At 33.7% G+C, this 25499-nt stretch overlaps 2 protein-coding genes across 8 annotated transcripts; both read right to left on the bottom strand.

Moving 5' to 3' along the window:
- Positions 1 to 1388: 1388 nt before the first annotated feature.
- On the bottom strand, positions 1389 to 8592 carry LOC133859143 (cold-responsive protein kinase 1-like). 2 transcript variants are annotated; one of them, XM_062294462.1, is made up of 8 exons: positions 8147 to 8592; positions 4059 to 4462; positions 3554 to 3676; positions 3309 to 3436; positions 2926 to 3139; positions 2507 to 2738; positions 2281 to 2431; positions 1389 to 1886 (listed from the first exon to the last, which is right to left on the bottom strand). In XM_062294462.1, exons 1-8 carry the CDS (start codon positions 8515 to 8517, stop codon positions 1569 to 1571), a joined length of 1941 nt encoding a protein of 646 aa, XP_062150446.1. In that variant the 5' UTR covers positions 8518 to 8592; the 3' UTR covers positions 1389 to 1568. The 2 variants fall into 2 exon arrangements, with proteins under 2 accessions (XP_062150446.1, XP_062150447.1); XM_062294463.1 differs by lacking the exon at positions 8147 to 8592 and adding an exon at positions 6710 to 7024.
- A 4856-nt stretch (positions 8593 to 13448) lies between these two features.
- Positions 13449 to 25153, bottom strand: LOC133859183 (psbQ-like protein 3, chloroplastic). Of its 6 annotated transcripts, XM_062294509.1 has the most exons (7): positions 25045 to 25153; positions 23631 to 23772; positions 22608 to 22674; positions 18776 to 18859; positions 18072 to 18690; positions 17704 to 17806; positions 13453 to 14117 (listed from the first exon to the last, which is right to left on the bottom strand). In XM_062294509.1, exons 5-6 carry the CDS (start codon positions 18537 to 18539, stop codon positions 17711 to 17713), a joined length of 564 nt encoding a protein of 187 aa, XP_062150493.1. In that variant the 5' UTR covers positions 18540 to 18690; positions 18776 to 18859; positions 22608 to 22674; positions 23631 to 23772; positions 25045 to 25153; the 3' UTR covers positions 13453 to 14117; positions 17704 to 17710. The 6 variants fall into 6 exon arrangements, 5 of the variants coding, with proteins under 5 accessions (XP_062150495.1, XP_062150494.1, XP_062150493.1 ...); XM_062294507.1 differs by lacking the exon at positions 22608 to 22674; XR_009898716.1 differs by lacking the exons at positions 22608 to 22674; positions 23631 to 23772; positions 25045 to 25153 and adding an exon at positions 16560 to 16654 and having other exon boundaries at positions 13449 to 14117; positions 18776 to 18931.
- Between the last annotated feature and the right edge of the window lie 346 nt (positions 25154 to 25499).

The following is a 25499-nucleotide window of genomic DNA, read 5'->3' as shown; positions in this document are numbered from 1 at the left end:
ACTGACCAAACATTAACGTGTCAAGGCCGTTTCCAAACTTTCCAAGGTTGTCCAACTAACGACTTGAGGTTTTATTTATTTATTTTTTAATTAAGTAAGGAAAAGGTTACAGTAGTGGATCACTTTCAATGTTTTCACTATTGATCCGAAAGAAAGAAAAAGTAGGTGATCCTAAAAACAAAAATGGAAAATTATGTCTATCTTTATTTGTCTGTAAGTAAAGGAAAATAATTTAATAAATATTCATCGACAAATTGACAGAAATTTCTTCCGAACTAGGTTGGAATTTCCTTCAATTCAGTTTAATGAGTTAGCATATGTCGCTCTAACATGTGAAATGCACATATTTTTAAAGACATTGTAGGAGATCTTAATCCCTCAATCAGGATCTCTTGCAATTTCTTTAAAATTGCAAATTCTCAAATTATGTGAATTTAGGTCGTTTCGTACATCGAACAACATGAAAACTACTACATATTAAAATATGGCATTTTACAAATGAGAATTAAATATATTTTCATCAGGTTCTTGCACTATATATTGTAGAAAAGCTTTAAGCCAAAAACTATCTTTTAGTTAATAAAAACTAAGTGTATCTTCAATAAAATTAAGAGGTTTTAAGGCTTTACTTTTGAGGTGTTTAAATTTTTTTTTTATTTTTTTTTTAACGATTTGATAAAAATAAATAAATAAATAAAAATAAGAATAAAAATCTCCAAATGCAGAGAGATTTCCCATCAGAGTTTCGTGCTACTGAGATTTTTCTCAAGAAATTGTCAGTTTCACATGTGATGTGTCCATGCATGTTATTCGATCTTTAATTGATTTTCTAAGATGGTTGGCCAAGGTCTGGCAAGGATTAAGGGCAAGAAAATGGGGTAGAGAGAGAAATGAAGAAGAAGAAACTGCAGAAGAGTGGGGGAGAAAGGTAATAAGAAGAAGGAAAGTGGTTAAATTTTGGTTTAAAAATTGAAATTTGATGAGGGTTGACATGTACGTTCTTAGCCGGCCTTATGTGTCAAAATTGCTGTCCGCCGTGAATCTTGATATCCTTGTTTGTATCCGTTGGGCATCTTGCTCTTTCCTCTTGTATCACATATATTTAATTTATGCATAATACATAACATTCAACTATGTCAAAAAGAACAAGAATGATCTATAAAAAAAAAAAGAAAAAGAAAGAAGAACAAGAATGACGATATCTTTGACTGTATTCTTGTACCCATTGGAATGGATAGTGGCAATGACGACTCACAAATTTACTGAAAAATAATAGCAGTAGTCCTAATTAATCATATTCCATTTGACAGATCGATCAAATAATTGACTTCAAGGCCGCCTCTAAGTCAATTTCTGTACATAATGTTGTGGATTTTATGCATAATAAATTACGAAACATTTTTTTTATTTGGACGTACGCACCACGTACTTCAATTCATAATGGAATTAATTTCTTACAGACGTATTAGGGAATGAATCTCATTCCAATATATGTAAAACCCAAGTAAAGGAAACTATAATATATACAATCAAAAAAAAAAAAAAAAATCAGATATATATGTTTAACGTTAGCGAGCCGAGACCTGAGAGGTAGAGACAGTGGCATTAGATGTGGATGATGCGGTTGAAGTGGAGGTGTCTCCCGGCCGAACCTTCTTCTCAGAATCAACGTAGGCTGGCTTGCTTGGCGGCTGACGTTCCACCGAACCTTTGCTTTTGAGCAAAACGGCAACTTCAGACATTGACGGCCTCAGACCAGCCGGTGACTGCATGCACGACAGAGCAATCTCTATAATTCTTTTCACTTCTTCTGCCGTATACTCCTTTGGGTCCAACGTTTCGTCCACCAACTCCTGATGCATGTCATTCTCGTACAGTTTCCATGCCTATTATTTAATTTCAATCACCATAAAACACAATTAATTTATGATCATCATGCAGTAGACATATATTTCCATTTCTAATTAGAATTCAGGGAAAATCGATGTGTTTTACCAGATTTTCAATTAGTTTCATGTGGTATCAAAATAAACTCAAAGGTCATGAGAATTTATTCTCTACAGTCAAATTTTGTCCAATACTGATTAATAGATTCCAATAGTGCGACATGTCTGTTGATTCAATGGACGAAATTTGACTGTAAGGAGTAAATTATTCTTTTGGCATACTTCATGGACCTTCGAATGCATTTTGATACCGCATGGAGCTGATTTCAAGTAAACCACTTTGACTAATTCTGAATTTTTTCCTATAATTTATTGGATATGGGAAATTACCCACCCGTTCAAGGAGGTAATCGCCATTAGGATCAGCCTTCACCTCGCTGCTTTTTCGACCACATATAATCTCAAGAACAACAACACCAAAACTGTAGATATCTACCTTCTCTGATAGCTGACCATGGATTGCATATTCAGGTGCTGTATACCCTCTAATGGATTAATTAGATAAAATTAGCTTTCATTTAATGATGGTAAAAAAAAAAAATCTAACTAGTTTGGCTTACAATGTTCCTGCGAATCTGGTGCTGAGATGGCTTTGATCCTCGGGTAGAAGCCTTGCTAACCCAAAATCTGCAATCTTGGGTTGGAAATCATCATCCAGAAGAATGTTGGCGGTTTTTATATCTCTATGTATGATACATACATGGAATTCCTCGTGTAGATAAGCAAGGCCCCTAGCTGTGCCCAAGATTATATCATATCTTTGTTTCCAGTTCAGAGACCCTCGTCTTTCACCTGTAATTAATATGATCAATCCCATTAGACTGTCAGACAAATTAGCAATCTAGCTAGAAAATCAAAGCCTTTTGGTCGCCCCCAAAGGATTGAATATTGAAGAACAAATTAAGAAAGAGATCGATCAAATATTGCATTTATATATGTGAAAACATTGAGGAGTTGAGCTTTATATATAATAAGTTACCAAACAAGAATTTGTCGAGGCTGCTGTTTGCCATGTATTCGTAGACAAGAAGTAGTTCTGGCCCTTTGGTGCAACACCCAAGAAGACGGATCATGTTCCGATGATGAACATTACTTATAAGCTTCACTTCACTCTCGAAATCTGCCTTTGCCCTTGAGGATTGGCCTATAGCCAGCTTCTTGACAGCAACTATCTTCCCATTTTTCAGAGTACCCTAGTGATCAATAATATTGGCAGGACAATTAAAGAGAGATGGAAAATTAGTCAACCATAAAACCAGAGGATTGTAAATGCATTAATATTGGTAAATATAGATGAAGATCGATCTGATAACAACTAGAGAAATGTTTGCCTTTTACTCTGGTTTCTTCGATCAGTTTTACCTTGTATACATCACCAAAACCTCCTTCTCCGAGTTTGTTTTCTTCACTGAAGTTTTTGGTTGCAGATTTCAAATCTTTGTACTTGTAATTCACTGGGCCTCGCAGCTCAGTTGCCCCTAATATGTCACCTGCTATGGAGTAAAAACAAGTTATGGTCATCTAATGTATGCAGAAAAAGCATAAAACATCATAACATTAACTAAAATATTATCAGAAAACCTTTGGCGCGCGTTCATGCACATTACCTCTAGTGACTGGCTTGGGCCTTCTTAGTATTGTAAACCAGACAAACAAAGCTATAATGAGAATAGCACCTGCGACACCCCCTACTACTCCTCCAATAATGGCTTTCTTCTTGCTTGAACTTCCTGTAATTAAAAATAGTACCGATTGAAAAATGTCCAGATACCAATATATATAGTCTTAAAGTATTGATTAAATTATTAAATATACATCTACCTATTAGCTTAAACTTTTGAGATAAGTGATGATTTAAACATGGTATCAGAGCCAAAGATTCTGAATTCGAACATTATCTCAGTCATTCACCCTTATTTCATTTAAATATTTCACATGTTGGGTCTCGCCTATTAAGAGGAAGTTTGAGCCTACACGTGAGGAGGAATGTTAAAGTATTAATTAAATGATTCTTAGAAAGCTTTTGGGATAAGTGGGATATCAAACAACATTACAAATGAAAAGATAATTTGATGCTAATTAATTACAAAGCAGGAAAATTGGGAAACTCACCATTTCCTAAGAAGGGAGTGATATTAGTAGTTTGGTTATCAGCAAAGAAGGGCGTGTCTGAGTACCTCAGGAAACAGCCAGCATCAATTGCCCGACCATCCGTATTAGGAAGACATACTTCTGCATTTCCGACTGCTACTGTCAAGCAATCCTGACAACCAGTTTCACTAACTGTTTCGGCACACTGTGCCACAGCATACACTGTCGCATTACCAACACCACCAACCACTTGCTTCTTGCTCGCAGCAAAGAAACCATTAATCCTAGGCGTTGCAACTTGGAGATCTGCTAACAATTCTTTCGCGGCAGTACTAAAAGCAGCAGGCTGCGATGCTGTCTGGTTTCCACAAATCCCTTCATTACCAATCTGAGTGCCCTGGTCATAGAAGGTGCTACTCTCGTACCTGAACAAATTTGAAGAATCTGTTAGAATATTAATTCAACCATTAAATTTATTATTTCCTATAAATTTAAGTTTTTAAGATAAGTGGTAATTTAACATAGTACCAAAGTAAACGTCATGAGTTCGAACCTTCTCCCAGTAAGTGCTTTAACTGCTAAAAGATGATTGCCGAGCATTTGATCCAGAGTTTGTTCCCTTACTTCATTACTCATTTTCTTTTTCATTTTGTACCTTACAGCTAGCTCGTTTAAGCCTCAGAAGAACAAACCCCGCATGCAAGCTCCTTTTTTGTTTTGTTTGACTGATATTATGATAATTATTGCATACAGAGTCCAATTAAGATGCAACAAAGGTAGATGCATAGTTTTTATGAATTCTTTATTTTATTTAAGAGAAAAATAAAAATCTTTATAAAAAGGGGAAGGGTGGCTCCTTAGAACCCCCTTTGGAGGATGCAGGGGTGGCTCCCTTTTTATTTTAAGATTTTAAATTTCTTTTTTTTTTTTTTGCTTTTTTCAGAATTTATTTTTTAATTAAAAAAATATATTTTTTTTAATATGATGCAAAAAAAATGCCAACGTAACATTGACGAACGTTACTAATTTGGATAAAAAACACATGGAGGATCCAATTGAAAAATTCAAAAAAAAACTTAAGGAGTCAATTATAGGGTTTAAAAATTGAGTGAGTAATATAACAAGTTTACTTATAGATTTATTTTATACTTAACCATATATATAAAGAAGATATTGAAGGGGGTGGCACCCCCAAACCACCCCCATAGCCATTCAACGTCCAAATGGCCGTGGGGTGGTTTGGCCGGCCACCACCTTAAGTCAAATTTGGGAGTGGTTAAATAACTTCCATAGCTTCGACCAACTCCAAATGACCTCATAGTCATTGCGGGTGATTTGGCCACCTCTAAATAGTCAAATATGGAGTAATCCCTCAATTTCCTTTTTGTTTAATTTTTTTATGTTTTTATAAATTTTTTATTAAAGGGTAGTGTTACAATATGATTGATGCACTCTAACGGTTTCGTTAAGATTTTGGACAAAAGTTGGGTACATAGACTTACTTGTTAAATTTGCTTAGCACACGAAGCTTTCAACCACTTTTTATATCCCATGGAGCTATTTGTAATCTAATGAAACTTTAGAAACTAATTTTATATTTGTTTCCTTTATTTAATTTCAATTTCATGGCAGTAGGTCCTTAACAGAGAATCACAATATAGTTTTCATCGTCTCTTACACTAAGCTCTAATTCTTTTATTACTTACTTTTTCTATTTTTGGTTCAAACTACAAGCCAACAATAAGTTCTCTTCCCTATAATTTTACCTATTTACAATTAGCTTTGTGATATAAAAATTGGTTGCAAACTTCACGTGGTGAGAAAAACACACAAATAGGTCTCTACATGCACCTAACTTTCACATAAAGTTTTGACTGAAACCATTAGAGTGCAACATCAGTACCAATCATTTTAGAACGAGTGTCATTTACAGCAATAAAAATAAATAAATAAAAAGATAAAAGGAATTTTGAAGGATGGTCGATTGTAACGAATCTAACGACCCACCCCTCAATAACATAATATTGTTCACTTTGACTCTCTCAAACTAAACTTTTCAAGAGATCATCCATCCTGGTATCACTCATGCAGAAGCACGTTTAACTACAAAGTTCTAATAGGTTCATGGTCATTACGGTTTTAAAACGCGTTATGTCAAAAATGATGCATTTATATATATAAGCGCATCTCCATTCTCAGGCGATGTGGGATGTCACATCAAGCTACCCCTTTGACAAAATAGGAGCGGCCGAACCACCTTCAATGACCATGGTGTGGTTCAGTAGGGGCAACTCAAGAAACACCCCAAAACAATCGGTACCGTACAACCTAAGGCTATTGGGAATAGGCCAAAAGATTGGCCTGACCCATTTGAAACTTGGGTTCTCGACCAAGAACCAGGCCGCATGAATGGTGGTTTGAAGCAACAGACTAAATGTAGATTACACCAACTACATCAGCACTCAACTTTCCACAACAGGTGAAAGTGCATTGGAACTGGAGCTATTTGAGCGGAGCACCACCACAGTCCACAGCATCCAAAAAAGATATACCCTGAGATGAAGATATCGCTTCTATATCTGCAACTAGTCTAGGAATTCCCATGGACAAAAAGTGGGTACCACCTATAGAGATCCAGATGAGAAATAGAAAGCAAGCTAATGATGTGGCACCTGGCAAAAAAAGGCGAGGCAGAGGTGGCAGCACGTGTAGTACACGCGCACCTTAGTGGCAAGTGAAGTGCACAAGTGGAAGCAAAGACCATCGTCGGAAGTGAAAAGGGTTGATGAGGGAGGATGGGTGGAGAAATGTGAGGAAGCGCTGCAAATCTGACCTTCTAGTTGCAACAACCAAAAAAGCATAAGAAGAAGAAGAAGAAGAGAAATGAGGGGAGGAAGAAGGAGGAGTTGGAGCTCCTCCCTCTTCCCCAAAGGACAGCGACAAGGTGGAATCAACAAGATATAGTAGGAACAACACCAGAAGAAACAAGAGAGATGAGAGTTTTACCGAGAAAAAATGAAATCTCTACCCTTCTTGACCTTATTAATTCCTGCTAAAAGATTTCAAAATTATGCATTTGCCGAAATTTTTTTTAAAAAAAATTTAAAAAGAAAAAGTGTATTTACTATACCAATGTCAAACATATATATATATATATCATTTTCAAGAGGGCTACCAAAGCGCAACACAATGAGGAGCACAAATCATATATTTTTATGTTACTATCATCTAATAATTAATAATATTAAAGTGACACCCTAAAGTAATTAACTATTATTATTTTATAATTTAACAATAATTAATTGTGAGTGGCGTCGGTAGAATTAATGAATACCACGAGATGCAGTCTACAAGCTCGATCGACGCCTGCTTTAAGTCAACGCCGGCACAGCGATGGAATTATCTGTACGGACCCCACCATGACCAATAATAATTCTAACGATTGAGCCAAAAGACCGCACACTTAACTGTAGTTCAAACGACTTGTCCAAATGGATTTTTCCAAGCTTTGTTTAGTACGACCACTAGTAGTCAAATTAATTCAATCAACAAACAAAACAAAACAAGGAAAAACATTAAAAAAATTAAAATTTGCAATTCCACCCTGTCCCAACCTTGCCAACCAAAGAAACCAGTACCTCCCCACTGTTTCAATATTCAATGATTTCAATCCACTCCATCTTTGACAAAGGTAACATGATAGTTGCGTGTCCGTACCGGCAACATAGGGGAGATAATATTTATTTTATGATGTTTGGTTTTAATATTTATAGAATTAAAATTATAGGAAAAACTTTATTTTACCTTTACGAACATTCATCACATTTATCATTATCTCACTAATTTTTAAAAACTCTCAATTATAAAATTAAAAAATGAATACACCAAATTAAAAAAATAAATAAATAAAATAAATAAGTTATGGAGTAATTGTAAAAGGGGCGATATTTAAGAAAATTAAGTGAAATTTTCAAAAGTTATATAGCATTATTCTTATTTGTCTCTTTATATAAACCCTCGTTGTAATTTTCAAATTTTGGATTTGAATTAGTTATGGTATATACGTCAATAATTTATTTTATGATATAATGAAAGCGTGGAGGTTGTACCTGAGGAAGCAGCCATCGTAGATGACGCGGGCGCCGTTGGCAGCAGAGCAGTTCCGGATTTTAGTCTCGGCGGCGGTGAAACAAGCAAGGCAGTCAGCAGTAGACAGGTAGTTCCTGCACTGCACCATCGCATAGGCGGAGCCCGTCACTTGCTGTGCGGTTGCGAATCTGCTGTTGCTGTTGTTGTTCAGCTCTGCTCTGAGGTTCGTAAACGTCGCGTTTAGACTGGCATAGAAGGCCGACTCGTTGGACACGTTGTACTGGCTGCAACCGCTATTTAACAGATTCGTCTGTGGGTCTGCGACAACCATCGTCAACCACCACCATATTAACGTCGTTGAGAAGACCTTAATATGTGGGCTCATCTTCATGGTCGCAAGTACGTAGCAGCTGCTGCTATATTTTCTTAGAGAGGAGATGATGCAGAGAAGATGAGAAATAACTATTGGGCAAAAGAACCTTTACTAAAAGGATATAAAATTTGGTAGCCAAAATAAAGACAACGTCAGCAACTGTAGCCGTGGGGGGGGGGGGGGGGGGGGGTGGAGGGGACGCGCTTGCTTGTCTGTCAGTCTGTGGTTAAACTCTGGCCAAAACGTTGTAACTTGTCTGTCGGATTTAGGGATGAAAATGCCGGTGAGGTTATTAGAGCATTAGCAGCAGATTTCTAACCATTTTCCCTATATTTAGGGAACAAAACTACTTTTTACTTCCCTATAAAAAAATACCCCACAATAGATTCCCTTACTTTTCCCTATATCAATTAAATATTATTTTTTTACTCTTATTTTATTATTTTTCTCTCTTTCCTACTTTTTCTCTCTTCCCTATATCAATTAATTATACTTCTTTTATATTAAAATAATACATAGGGAATGAATAGTAGATATGTATACATAGGAAATCACTATTCATTCCCAACTCCCTCATCTAAATATAGGGCATCTGCTGTGGGAGGTTTTTTGATGTTTTTCATGAAATTTTCTCTAAATATAGGGAAAGGAACCAATATAGGGTAACTGCTACTAGTGCTCTTAGTAACATTTGTATTTGTGTAGTTATTGTTGTTATTAAATGCGGTTATTATTCACTATCTGCATACGAGGTAATGGGCACTTTAAATTACTATCTAAATCTATATACAAGATTAAATAATGTAGTTATTACTATATGTAAACTTAAATAAATTAAGATTTAATTTGTTATACAATTTGCGATTATCAGTCATAAAGGGTCATTGATTCATAAAGTAATTGAGATTTGAATTACCAAAGAAAATAAAAGAAAAAATTAAATAAATGCAATGAGGTCTGACTTTGAGATATATGATAGTGAAAAAAAAAAATCCTAACATAACCTAAAGGTCCTAAACTTACTAAATTTAAAACGACGTTAATTTAGTAAATTTAATTTTATATATATATAAAGGAATGCAAATACTGTTAATCGCATTCTCTAAAACTGCTATCCGCAACCGCATCCGCATATGCAGATATTAATTTTTACTATTGCAGATAATAGATAGCGGTCAAAAGCAAATAGAAAATGCGAGAGATTATTATTCACTTACATTTTCACCCTTAATTAGGGGTTCATTGACAAATACTAAAAATTGAGGTCCCTGAACATAAGTTTAATAATTTCATTTGTACACTAATTCATTATAACAATATACAAAAAATATATCTTTTTGACGTGTTAATTATTAAAAAGGTTTCAGGATTTGATTTTGCCTTTTCAACGTCTTGGCATGTTATGTCATGCACTCCCCCATCCCATGGCCATCGTGTTAATTATAAGTACAAATGATTGAGACTGAAACAAAAATAATGGACCATAACTCCACATTACCTGGTAATAATGTGGCAATGCGGGAATAAAGAATGGTCGGAGCTAATTTGTTTATTGAAAAAGGAGGCCAAGCACCTAAATAGCTTAGTTCAACACAATACAATTTTATATATATATATATATATATCCCATTCCACTCATCTTCAATATCATATCCATTCTATTTTACCAATTGCTATACAAACATATAATCCAAAAATATATAAGTTTTTTACATGATCATGAAATGACTATTTGAAGTGAACCGTTTCACTTCAAATGTAGAGGATACTATTCCAATTTTATGTTGCCCTTTTTTTTTTCTTTTTTTCTTTTTTTTCAGCAACATGCTGTGATATGAAAGCCATGGATCATCGAAGGATCATACTTTTTGTATCACACTTGTGTATTTTTAGTTGTTTTACTTACTAGTTAATTACTAGTTAATGCTATGTTTGTTTCGATGTAAAATATTTTCTAACGTAAAATATTTTCAACAAAATCAAAAAATTGATTTCCCTGAAAATATTTTCTAACGTTTGACTCGAACAAAAAAATTATTAAGGGCGAAAAATTACCGATGATGAGATTCTATCACTGGCCGGTAAGATTCCAGTCACTTTCACTGGATTTCAGCCGTACTGGCCAGATTCCGGCCCGTTTCGCTGAAATCTAACTTGGTCAGATTCTAGCAACCTTCGTCAGATTTCGACAACCTTCGTCAAATTCTGACCAGATTCCGGCGACCTTCGTCGGAATCCGGCCATTTTTGCCGTGATTCAACGATAGTGCCGAACTTCGCTGGATTCCAGCACAAGCCAAATTTCGGCATGTTTTGCCGATATATGGTATCAGTTGCCAACGATCGGATACCAAAATTCTGGAACTTTTTGTGATAGATTCATACTATCAACAAACTTCAATGCCCAGCAGTGGTAGATTCCTACAAACATGCATGCAAGAATGAAGAATTTAAATTTATAAAAAGATTTGCGGTTTTTAAAACCGTAATTCGTTTTGAAAAATTAAAGAAACTTTTACGGTCAAACTAAAAATGATTTTCGTTGACCATCATTTTCGATTACACCAAACACCGAAAAATACAAAGAAAACATTTTACGTCCAAACAAACATAGTGTTATAATGACAATTATTATTTTCATCTATTTTAACGTATGATGCTGATGGAATGACTTTTTTGCAAGCGATGATAATTTGACATATTGTGGTGAGACATTCAAATAAATTATTTCATATAACTTCAATGGTTAATTGTGCATTGGCCCAAATCATCGTAGGTTTTCCTTTAAAAAAAAAAAAAAAAAAATCGTAGATTTTTTCAAAAACTGAGAAGAGGAAAAGAGAAAGAGAAAAATAATTATTTGTTAATACGAAGATATGAAGTTGACTTCTTTTAAAAGAATTAGAAGAAATTTGCCAAACTTGTTGGTTGAGTTGGCATGTCATGATGGCCATGACATAACCTGCCCTGCCCTTCCTCGAAGAAAAACTTTTGGGTAAATTACATTTTATCTAGTCAAGCTATTACTTATTTTCAATTACCAATTGTAGATTGACACAACTTTGTACGAAATTTTTGTCCTAATAATAATTACTTGCCAACTTTTTACAAAAATCTAAGGGCTTGTTGTCGAGCAACAATACAGAACAGTGCTGTTCATATACTCTTTTTTTTTTTTCATTTTTTTATATTTTTTATTACTAATCAATATCAAAACATTTTCACTTTTTTCACTTTTTTATATCACATCAATAATTTTTTATTACTATTTAAATAAAAAAAATTCAATACAATACAAAACTTTTTCACTTTTTTATACAAATTCTTTTTATTTTATATCACATTATCACTTTTTACTAATTCCAAAACTAATAACCCACTACTCTGTTCTGTACATGTCTTTGCCAAACAAACCCTAAAATGCAAAGATAAAAAAAGAGCTCATGGCCGGAGTTGTTTCTTTTTCTCACATGAAGAGTAATTTAGTTATTTAATATCTTCTTCTTCTTCTTTTCAAGTTAAGGCAAATCTAAATAGAAAAAAAAAAAAAAAAAAAAAAAAAAAAAAAAAAAAAAAAAAAACTGATGAACACTAATACAGTAAAATGAGAGTGTAGTATGTAACATTACTCAAAATGCAAGTAAGGAGATGAATTACAGGGATTTAAAATTTAAAATTTAATGGTGTCTGAAAATGATGTGGTGATTTGGAGTATATTTTTTTGTGTAAATAATGTGGCTTGACTTGAGTTTCTTGTCCACTATAACAAATCATCATTGTGTAGAAAAGCTAAACCAAATTCAAGAATTTAGGGTTTCAATTAATCATGAACCCCGTAATGGTCTTACCGCTGCTAGGAATGCAGGAGATAGTTCCACTGCTCATATTTGAGGATAATGACGTTGCAAGGCTACATTAATCTCAACATTTTTTTTTTTATGTCCAACCCTACCCCACTCAACTATGGTCAAGAGTAATGCTATGAGAATTTAAGTCCTCTTTGTGTCCTCTAAATGTTATGTGGCTTTACAATCACTATTGGGTCAAAATCTAATAAAAATTATCTCAAATTCAATAGTAATTTTAAAAGTCATATGACATTTAGGATGAGATAGTACTAAAGAATTTATGCACTCACAAAAAGAAAAAGGAAAAAGTAAAAAATCCATTCACTCATTGGCTTTAAGACGTTAGTGTGTGTGTAAATATATTAGCAGGCCCTCTGCATGATGCCTGGTGGTGGCATGGGTTTCATGGAGGGCCAAATCGACCCAGATGATCCATGTCGAAACCCTCCTCCTTCCTCGTAGACCTTGCCACAAAGGTCATTTAGGCCATGGCCCCTTTCAATCACCAATAAACCCTTTGAAAAAATTACCCACCAACGTTGTTGTCTCTGCTCCTCAACCACTGCTTTCTGATTTTAGCTAAACAATATATCATATGTGGCTTCTGTAAACATCAGGGTAACAAGAGTAACGAGCATCAAATGATAAATGTGCCTCGTTGCTCATGGTGTCACTATGTTCTATAAAACTGGCTCCCCATCAGTAATTAGCTGTTTGTCGCACAAGGATCTGGATCCCCTTAAATTTTCTGTCCGAATTTTGCAGCATTTGGCAGGAAAGGAGAGAGGGACGGGTGCAGGGCCCGGGTGCCCATGGGCCTCACACACCAGGCTATCCGGGAAACCTAGGGGCCCAAGCCCCTCTCTCATCCCCTGCCTGAATTTTCATGAAATACGAGAAGAGAATTTCATGGGATCCTCTTCCGTCGCACAAAGGGGACTTGTTCTCTTCTTCTTTTTTCTTTTTTCTTTTTCTCCTTTTGAGCTAAACTGTATTTGTTACAAACCACAGTACAAGTATACCCAAAAAACAAATTGTAACAAAGAAAAAAATTAAGAATTTAAGATTATCTATGCATGCGGACGGTAAAAATGATATTTCCTTTCCACTAATTTCAAGAAAAACAATCCAATAATCATCAATCTCTCCAAAACCTTAAACTAATTTACGATACAATGCAAAAGCCTAGACATAGGTTTTGTTTATACGTAAAGTTATTCCTATAAAATCTAGGATTCACCAGTAGACAAAAATAGGATTTCTAATCCTAAAATAATTAAGATTAGTTATTTCAAACTTAAGACAAGAAAACCTTTCATTCTTTCAATGAGCAGTTATTTCACTATTTTAAAAGGGTTGTGGGATGTGCTGATTCACTATAAACCTTTACCACCGTGCACATGTGGTACTATGACAGTTCATAATGAATATCAGCAACAAGAGCATGTCATGCACTTCTTGATGGGCTTGAATGAGTCCTATGCCCATACTTGAGGTCAAATCTTGATGCTCAATCCTCTTCCACCAATCAACACAATTTTTTCCCTAGTTATTCAAGAAGAGAGGCAGAAAGAAATTTCTACTGCTATTGGTTCTAGTAACCATAATTCTGCTGCTTTGTTCACAAAATCCGTTGCTTCTGATACTTCTGCAACACCAAGAAATCGTCCTGTCAAGAACAATTCATTCCGCAAAGACCGTCCTGTTTGTAGTCATTGTGGGGTATCTGGTCATACCATGGAGAAGTGTTACAGGTTGCATGGCTTTCCTCCTGGTTTCAAATTTAATAAAGGGAAAAATGTTGCTGAATCATTTGATACCATATTGGATTTCTGATACTGAATGATCAATGAAGAATAGAAGTATGAACAATGCGAGAGAAAGAGAAACTGTGGGAAACGTGTTCTGTAAATTTGTATTGATCAAGATAAGATTACAACTCACTGTTTCAGTACTTATACTGAATTACAAAGAAGTAAAACAGAGTAAGCTAACCTACATAACTAAGAAAACAGAAGTAACCAACACGTGTAGAATAAAACTAACACTTGTAAAAATACAATCTAATAATTAGCAAAAACAATATGCCACCAACATCACCATGTATCAAATGACAACAAATCCAAGAGACCACTATTAAGACAAACTTTTTTCTTGCCACAAGTTTTATCAAAATATCTGTAATATTTCCACTAGTTTGAATCTTCTGCAATACAATCTACCTATCGTCTACTGTTTTACAAATGGAATGATATTAAACATCAATGTTTTTAGACTCTGCTCGATCTATTTGTCTAGATTGAGCTTTGTTAAGACCAATAAAAACTTATCTCTAGGTCACATTATGCATAGTGAGCTTATGATTGTTAAAAGGAAAGTCTTGCAATTGTTTATTTCTGCTTGTATATTGTACAAGGTTTAACTATTGTTGTAAATTCATCTAAGCTTTGGTTCAATTAATTGGTAGTCTAGTCTCTCGAGATGTGAGTTTTTATTTTGAAAGCTAGGCTACCTATCCCCTTGAGATGTGAGAGTGTATGCTCTAGGATTTGTCTAAAGTTTTAGACTTTCTTTAAAGGAAGTTGTATTTTGCATTAGGGCTTAGGACCTCTATGCTTATTTTGAGCTTCGTTGTATATATATATATATATAAAAAAATTTAACGTTGTTCCACAAGATTGTATTATTTACAGCATTAATATCTCTCTCTCTCAAACATTAAACTAATTTGGGATACAATACAAAAGGCTATTACTAAAGACTTTATTTATTGTTAAAACTATTCCTATAAAACTAGGATTCACAAATAGAAACAGAACAAGACTAGGATTTCCCTTAATAATGGACGAGATTGGTTTTTGAGATTGACTTTCACGTGAATCAAAGTGAGTCAATGATTGGAGATTTTTTTTATTTTTTTTTGCCATCATTATTTACAATATAAAAAGCATTTGTCCTTATGTGATGGGTTAGAAGGGATCTGTAAGCCCATGTAAATGATGAACTCAAAAGATTTCGCTTCTACGAATAAGAACCTCCCCATGGAACCTTCGACACACTCCCAAACCCAAAGAATAAGTAGCCACACAAAATTGCTGCAGACCTCAACAAAAACCTCAGCCCATGACGCCCAATTGTCCAACAAAACCAGGGATGCTAAAAAACGAAGAAGACCTACACACCAACAAAGGAACACCCAAGACGCTCCCTCACATGCCACCGAGAGAGAGAGTTAAAGAACCCAACAAAGGCCTCAACCCCTCGAATTAGCTATGACATTTTCATCGGTAGCTGAAAAGATTCAGCAAATTTTCCATTATACCTAGCAGTACTCAATTTAAATGTATGAATGAGGCACTTGAACAAACTAAAGCAGAAATTTGATAAGACTTAATATAGGATAGCATCCTATTTGATTGGAGGAGTTGAAAGATTCTAACATTAATAGTTTTTTTTAAAAAAAAATAAAATAAAAATTGGGTACTTAAAAGTTTGTAATTTTGTTCTATTGCTCTTTTTCACTTCTTTTCTTCTTTTTTCCCCTCCTGTTTATTTTACATTCTCAAAGTTTTTTTTAGAATGTAAATGAGGCACTTGAACAAACTAAAGCAGAAATTTGATAAGACTAATATAGGATAGCATCCTATTTGATTGGAGGAGTTGAAAGATTCTAACATTAATAGTTTTTTTTTTTAAAATAAAAATAAAAAAAAATTAAAAAAAAATTGGGTACTTAAAAGTTTGTAATTTTGTTCTACAGCTCTTTTTCACTTCTTTTCTTCTTTTTTCCCCTCCTGTTTATTTTACATTCTCAAAGTTTAAGTGAACTATCTGAGGTTCTGAGCCACAGTTCATAACAGATTAGCAGTGCACATTGTTTTGCTACGATATCACTCTTATGCCAGTTTTGACCAGCACACTAATCATAGGGCAATTACATTAGTCCGATCTTTCTACAAAATAACTCATAATCGTCTGCTTAAAAATCAGAATCAGTAACAAAGAAAAGAAAATTAAAAATAACCGGCCAGATCATATTCTTTGATATATTGTATAACTCATTTTTTTTTATGAATAATAATAATTTTTATTGAAAACGGCAAAACCCTCGTACACGAAGAGTATACAAGAGAACCAAGGCTCTAACTGCTACTACAATCTAGAAAACAAATCAGATCTACCAAATTCTGTGAGGGAAAACAAACAAACAAACCTGGTTGATCCAGCAATTTATTCACAACCTGAGTAAGAAAGAGAGTCCATGGGTCGAAACTTGAACTGGTAGGGTAAGAACATTAGGAATCATGGCTGGCAAACATAGAAAATTTGACTATATGAAAGAGATGACTATAATATGTATCATGTATTATACAAAACAGAAAAAAGAATAACAAATAAAATACCACTTAATTCATGTACTACACTTTTTCATTTTCTTTTTTCTTATTGGTAAGATTTAAATCTAAGACCTAATCCTACACTCCACCTTTTTACGAGCAAAGCTATGCCCCGGAACTAATCCACATAGGACTTACAAGCCCCTTGTTCTTTCTTTTTGTTTTATCATTTTATCCTCACAAAATAACCTTCTCAATGTAAGATACATGTACATTAAGTGAAAGAACATAAACAGCTAAGATTATGGTCACATATTAACTTACATTTGTATAGCAATATTCCGACGGTTGAACAAGTGAACCAATCTATTGATCCTTGATTAGTATTTCATTCTTTTTCTTTTTTCTCCTTCCATTTTCATAAAATGATACTGAAACTCCATTTGGAAAGACACCAAGAATTGCCTTATCAATTGGTTCGAATTACAACAAAAATTAATTACCGCAGCTCTACTCATATGACTTTGCTCTCCTCACTTTATTTATTGTTGTTTTTTTTTTATCAAGACTACTACTAGTAGTATTTGACAACCTCTGCTAACAATTTTCTTATTTAAAATCATTTTTATTCATTATCCTATTAAATTATTTTTCAGTTGCGCCCAAAGTTCAATGCTTTATAACAGGCTCCTAGATCAGCTAGTTTACAGTCACATGAAATTCACGAAGTCATTACTTATGGCAAGCAAAACAGGCAGTTGGCGGACGGACATCCAGCCAGTCAAATTCCATTAATATTTTGTTTCTTTAAAACGCTTATCTTTTACAAGGTAATACTAATACCTTTGTCAATGTATGTTTTAACCCCATTTTTGAAAAGTATGACTGAATGTATCTCTACTGAATCCTACAAGTATAGCCAAAATGTGCTCATTTTTGACAAACCAGCTAAGGTCCCATGTAATTTCATAATTCAAAGAACAAGAATCTTAAAAAGGAAAGAAGGAGAAGGAAAGTTACCTGACGATTATATTCTAGATAAAATATCATTGAGGGCCACAACAATGTTCTCATAGTACTGCCAGACACGTGATGCATCTTTATCCCTTGCCGCATAATCTAGCTGTAATGTCCATTAAACATGAGCAAATTGTCAATTTCCAAGATTAATAATTTTTTTAATTAATTAAGTATTTTGGGACACAACATGTCTCCAGTAAGAGCAAAATTGTCACCAAAAGGAGCAAACAAATGAACAATCCAACCAAGAACAGAAAAATTTGACATGTCCTGTGAAAATAAACAGAAAGAAATTTCCTTTGCAAACTACAGTACCATATAAGGCGTCCCAATAAAGTAAAAATAAAAAAAGGGCCTCCAGTTCTTACTCTGGTAGCATTATTGAAGAGATCGGAATACAGCTTCCTTAGCTCGGGCCTCTCACTTCCAGGTTTGCCTTGGATTATGGTATAGATATCCTGTTTCAGGTAGGATGAGTTTCTCCTCAGCAGCTGCTGTGCTTCTCTCCACGACTCTGCCTCAATTAGTGATTTAATCTGTAACAAAGCTTGCGCATGATCTTTGATTCCACTCTTTGCCTCTTCAAATGTTCGATCAGGTGCTACCATATTGAGCTCAAATCCCACTGCAACTTGTTGACCAAAAATTGCCTCCGACCCTGCCAATAGCACCGACCCCATTGCCGCCATTCCTCCTATTCTTCTACTGAAATTAGACCCTAGCACCTTCTGGGGCATCTCTCCGGGCCTAAAAGAGGGCTTTACACAGCAGGTGAAGGCTGGAGGATAATAATACGAAAGATTGGGTTGCAAAACCAACGGCGCTGTCAATGCCATCCTCTACTGGATTTTAGCTATCTAATTAAATGGGTGTAATAATCTTTTTCCAAAATCTATCACTGCAATTTCCCGATCGGTCCAATGATTTGTTCAGATATTATTCCCTAACAGAATTTCAGCGCAAGAACCCCGGAGAATTCCGGCATAGCTACCACAAAATTACCAGAGCATGCAATGAGCAATCTTGACAAAGAGATTGAGCTGAGCTGAGCTGAGAGAGAGAGAGAGAGTACCTGAAACTTTGACAGAGATTTCAGAGGGCAACCGTCGGTTGGTTGATGAGAGGCGGCAACTCGAGAGATTTGAGCAGTGACAGTCTGACAGAGGATTAGATTACTGGTAGTTTCTTACCGCACCCCACCCATATTTATATGATTATATCCACGTTATCGGTTATTCACATAAATTATATATCATAAAAGATGGAGCATGTATTCGATTTCGATAAGTTTATTATTTAATTAACTTCAATAGCATGATCTTGATTATAATTAATAACTAAATATTTATTATAGATTTATGAAAGGGATTCAAAAAATTTAATCATGATATTCAATCTTTCTATAAGGAGAGATTAACTTAATTAAGTACATCCGAGCATGGCCGAAGCTAAGATTTGAGATTTGGGGAGCCAAATTGAAAGAATAAAAAAATAATAATAATAATAATAATTGGGGGAACTAAAAAAAAAAAAAAAAAATTATGAGTAAAATTTAAATTTATTTTTTTGGAGGGACCACCTTGGGACTTGGAGGGGGCTGCCCCCAAGGCACAAGGTGGCTCCGCCCCTCATCCGAGCTCATTTGAAAAATAAATAAAGCAAATTTAAGTTTATATTAGAGTTTAATAATAAGCTTGACTCATACTTAAACTAAATGGGTAAATGCATTTTAGTCCATCTAATTTGGAGTTTTGACAAATAACTCACTGAATTTTAAAAAGTGAATAATCTTTCCCAGGAGTAATCAAAAAATAACAAATTAGTCCAATTAGTCATAAAAAGTTAATAGAATTCATTTTAATGTGCGAAATGGGGTGGTCATGGCCTTTGGGGTGGTTCGGCTAAGGATAATAAAAGAGAAATGCATCACGAATCATAATAGGCTACGCACGATTTGACTTGATGGTCTCGAGTCAATTGGGAGTCAAAACCTTGAATTGAGGGCCAATGAAAAATTGTTAGGGTTTATGTCTAAAGTCCAATTACTTTGTATAACATTTTAGTTTTATTAAATAATTTTGTTTATTTATTGATGTATTTCAATAATATTGGGCATATTGTTGTTTACATGTATTCATCAAATGATTATTATTTATCATATACATATAAAGTCTATACGTTATATTGAATATGGTTTAAGGTGTATTATTAGATTATTAGACATGAGATTTTAAACAATAAACCTTATAACTTATAAACTTATAATTCATAGTCAATAATGAAAATAGACATTCCATTTGATAAGACTATAACGCATCAATCATGACGATTTATCTTAATCATATGAAGTGAATTATTCTAATTGATGCGTTGGTATAAATATAATACATTGAACAAACCACATAAGTCATTGTTCTATCACATCAACTGTCGATATGAATAACTTAAACTCACAACTACTTATAGCATTGACTTTTAATAGTGAAATGAATATGAACTTAAATGTGAAATTGAGGTCATGTATCAAAAGTGGAATATTTCGCGATTAAAATCTTAGCATGTTAGGTGATCATATGTAGCATTATGAGAACACTATTCCTTAAGATGGAATCTATAATCATTTGATTTAATCAAACCAATATGAAATATCTGCTTAAGACATGTATTTAATGGGATTGGTTATTCTTAATATCGAGCCTGAGTATTTTAGTAAAAATTATTAAAGCTTTATGTACAAAGTGAAATGAGATTTCACAAGTATGCGACTAATCAAGAAAATAAATTTGGGACTCAATGATAAGAGCCAATGACAGTTATTTAATGACTTTTATTCGAATACAAATTATTTCACGGAGGAGTCAAATGCAAAATATAAGAAGTTATTGTGAGTATGCCTTCTTTTTTTTCTTTTTTGTTATGCATACATCAATATCATGCTCTCTAGAAGCTAATTTTTAGGATTTTTTTTTTTCCGCTGTGTTTTATCCACGTCATCCCAACAATTGAAATTTATGTCTTAAATTCCTTGTTCAATTTATTTTTCCATATTGAAAGGAAAATTTTCCAACCAAAAAAAAAAAGTAATAGTTTATAACTCATTTTCAACAAGGAATTAGAATCGAAGATCTAATGGATTTGGTATCTCTTTTAGGGAAAGACAGAAAGAGTATTGGTTTGAGGGTTTTTTTTTTTTTTTTTTTGTTTGCATTATTGGGTTCTTGCACAACCACTTATAGTGGGAATTCCAGAGTCTTTGGGGACATCAACAACTTTGTGGGCTTATTGCTCTTCAAACTATTAAGATTTATGAAAGGAGAAAACATGAATTAAAGTGAAATTTGAAGTAAAATAATGAATAAAGTTAAAATATTTAACCTTTTGACCGCTCTATAATTTCTGAGCAAAATAAAATAAATTTAAAAATACTAGAGAGAGAGAAGGTTTGGGAAGTTTATGTTTAATGTAGTCATCGACACAATCCTGACAATGCTTTGCTTAAACCTTAAGATGGGGCTCTCCGAAAGATTTCTATTACGATACTTCTTTAGGCACTTTTTGACAGTCTTTTACTGGTGGAGAATTTTTGTTCTTTACTAAGAGTCTTTTTCTTTTTATTTTTGAAATGACCAGTATCCAACCCTGCAACAACCAACGGGCACAATAAAACCATATAACAGTAAATAATATAAAAAAAATGAAAAAAATATTTTTAAAAAATAAATAAAAAATCTGAACTAACAGTCGATTTTAAAATAGCTCAATAAATTTTTAAGTGTGTTAAAGTGACTCACCAAACTACAAAATTGTGCCAAAAATGCCATTTTTTTTTTCTCTCCATAATAACTTAGTCTCTTAAACACTAAAATTAACAAATTAATAATAAAAAAAACTATTTTTTTTAAATAAATCTAAAAAGTTATAGAAATTTAAATTTTTTAATTATAAAAAATAAAATAAAAAAGGCCAAGGGGACCCGGGGTGGCGGCGGCTCACCCCCAGCCACCCCTTGGTTTTTTCTTCTTCTTCTTCTCTTTTTTTTTTTTTTAATTAAAAAATTTTATTTTTTTAAGTTTTTAGTTATATATAATTTTTTTATTAACAATAACATGTGTCGTTATTTTATTAGCTCTGACGTGGTACACTAACGGAATCCATCAAGTGTTTTGACGAAATTTGACTGAATGAGTGATTTATATTTTTGGCATACCACAGGAATCTCTGAGTTCATTTTGTTAACACAGAGAGTTAATTGTAAATCAGGTAAACCATATGAACTAATTTTGCATTTTTTCCCTTTCTTTATTAAAAGTGACGCATGTCATCGTTTAATTAGTGCTAACATAAACATTAACGGAATCTGTCAAGTGTTTTAACTACAATGACTAAATTATTATTTTGGCCTATCCTGATGACCTTTAAATTATTTTTATACCGCAATGAGCGATTTGTAATTTAACCCAATTACAATTACTGATTTTGCATTTATTCACACCAAAAAAAAATGTTTGTATTAATCCACCCCCTTGGTTTTTTTAAAAAAAAGAGAGAATAAGTGTATTATCAGGAAAAGTGGCATTTTTGGCACACCTTAGTAATTTGATGAGTTATTTTAGCACACTTAAAAATTCATGGGGCTATTTTAAAATCGACTGTTAATTGAGGGGGCTTTTTATATTTTTTCCAAAGTAAATTTATTGTATAAACATAAACCAAACTACAAATCTACACAAGGATTTTGCTTACAAAGTGAAAACCCTTTAAGAATTTCAAAGATAAACCCATGTAGAGACAACCAAACCTAGGAGATCGACCACTAAAAATGACACAATGTATAGGCCTACTAAAACTTACAATGGATGTAAAATTACTAAGATGATTCGTACACATTCAAGCTCATCGCTTACCTCTTTATCTCCTTGCAGATAGGCTTCAGCTTCTCACTGACCAATCTTCTTTATATGAAATTTGTACCTACCTTTCACAAAACTCTCTTTAGCTCAACAATGGTGAAGCAATGAAATCCTCACAAGAGGTTCTATAGCTCAAGCTTAGTCTAGGCTTCACTAAGTACAAAATGGATGTTTTATCCTCTATCTATAAGATATGGGAAAAATCTCATGCAACATGTAAAAATGCTTCCTTTTTGCTGTAGATTTTTCCCATGGCATAGGGATAGTCCAATACGTGTAAGCATGGCTGTTAGGGTTTCATTGATATGTCTTCTAAAAAAACTCAACAACGTAAGCACGGACAAGGTGATGCTCCAGGTGATAAAGCTCTCTATAAGTCCACTGGAACTACGGTTGGCAAAACGGGTCACCCGACACGACCCGTTAAGACCCGTAACCCGTTTAGCTTAGACCCATAAACGACCCGTTTATGTTAATGGGTCGGGGCTCCAGACACGACACGAACACGGTAATTTCACGGGTCACCCGACACGACCCGTGAACCCGTTTAACCTGATGGGTCGAATCGGGTCAACACGACCCGTTTAAAAGAAAATATATATATATATATATATATATATATATATATATATATATATATATATATATATATATATATATATATATATGCAAACATATATAATATATTATAGAAAAGAAACAAAAAAAAAATGCCCCACTTAATCTCAGATTCTCATTCTCGTCCAAAATCAAGAAAATCAATACAACAATCGAAATTAAATTAGCTATATAAGTTTATCATTGAAAGTTAAAGGACCATGTCATCCAAATTATCCAATTACTCAGAAAAATTGCAGGCAAAGGATTCCTGTAAGTCAAAAGCCCATAAATAAATTAATAAGTAATAACACATTAACACAGCCCATAATCACATTTAAAAACACAAATTATTAGCAACCAAGATTTAAATTCCTTCAATTTCCTATAATTTATCATCAATCAAGCACACTTGTTTACCTTCAAACTCAACTCCACTGCCGTGATTTGCTCTCGGGTCCAAACTCATTGGATCAGTCCCTGAAACGTCCAGATTCGCACCACTAACGTCCCCGAACTGCCCGACACTATTAGTTTCAAATATGTTTGTCTTCAAATATGTCTGTGATAATATCACACGACACTATTTAATTACAATTGATTCCACTAAATAAATGTGATTGCACTCTAATATGTATTCTCAAATTAATGAATCAATTCATATGACGAACTTATTTATGACATGTTACTCATACATGGAATCATTCCGTAGTCGAATCAAAGTCAATATACTATTAATTTGATCACTACATATTTTTCTTAATAACATCATTTAATTACATGATATATTATTTTTGTACATTGTGAGATTTTATATCACATTGCACAATACAAAGTTTCAATTAATACTACTAAAACACTCAAGTCCGAGTTTTAGGATAATCATTCCTATTAAATCTATAACAAGTGAAATGGTCATTATCGTTTTATTTTAAAACAAAGAATTTTAATTCATTCTTGAATAAGGTATTCCCACAATGCTATATGCGATCACTCAATACACAGATATGTCAACCATTGATTTAATCTCATTTTATATATTAAAGTGACATACACTTTACATTTGAGTTCACTATATTCTCAGGATTTTGAGTAACTGATATTAGTCTTCATGCACATACATCATTCTTTATCACAGTGTTGAAAGAATGATGACTCATCAGTGCATAACACTGCCTTGCTCTTACACCAACATATCAACCTAAAACCCTTTATGCTTCTCCTAATCAAGATATATCGTTAAGGTTGACATGTTGTAGTCTTGATGGATGTCGATTTTCTAGTTCCATTTACGATTATAAACAATATTTTATAAAATACAATGACCTATGACTATGATTTTCTGTGTAATAATCTTATCACTCACACCATAGTCAAATTAAATGTTACTTAGAGACCTTACATGTATATAATATGAAAATATTCAAGCATATATTTACATGTAAAACAATAATGCATATGACCAATGTTCAATATTATATAATTATAGAAAATCAACATCAATGCAATTGGAGTTTTGGGGACAGTCCCCCCACTGGTATCAACACACCAAATGATGACGGTCATCTATATGGACGCATGATGACGGTCCAGGTCACAGATATGCAATTTACATAAAAAGACTTAACTTGTTACACCAAATGACTTAGGTAATGAAAAGTTTTACAACCTAAGTTTTGATGACCGAATAGGGCCAATTTCTAAGACATAATACTTCTCACGAATTTTTGATTTAGCATCATGATATGGAGATAGGATTGGAGGAGAATGCGGAAAATGAGTGACACGGGGGATGATTGGGAGAAAGGCACGAAACAAAGAGCTTTTAGCTTACACCACAAATTGAACAAGGATGGCCAGCCCCACCAGCATCATCAAAACATATCCTTTCATAACCGTTTCATCCATAGCACCCTTCTCTCATTTGAACAATTTTTGTTGTTTGGAATTCTTGTATTAAACCACGTACAATTTATAGCATTTAAACTGTAGTTTATGTAGCCATATATAAAAAATTTACTCGTAGTTTTTATTTATTTATTTATTTATTTTAATCTTTGTGTGTCTCTTGGTTTTGGTTAGAGTCATACAATTTAATTTTCAATTGGTTGATTAAGAGGTAACATAATCACCACTGAGTGTTAAAAGATAAAGTCTAGTTTTCTCATATTCTGATTAAATTTCCAGGAATGCCTATAGGCTGTGCAGACGTTGTTCATTCAATAAGAATAATATAAAAGAACACATTGAGCAACGCGAGTTGCAATCCTGCTATAAAAACTTGAAAGG

This window comes from Alnus glutinosa, chromosome 2, assembly GCF_958979055.1.
Source record: "Alnus glutinosa chromosome 2, dhAlnGlut1.1, whole genome shotgun sequence".
NCBI lineage: Eukaryota > Viridiplantae > Streptophyta > Magnoliopsida > Fagales > Betulaceae > Alnus > Alnus glutinosa.
Note: the sequence above shows the minus strand (reverse complement) of the source record. Positions and strands in the feature narration are given on the sequence as shown.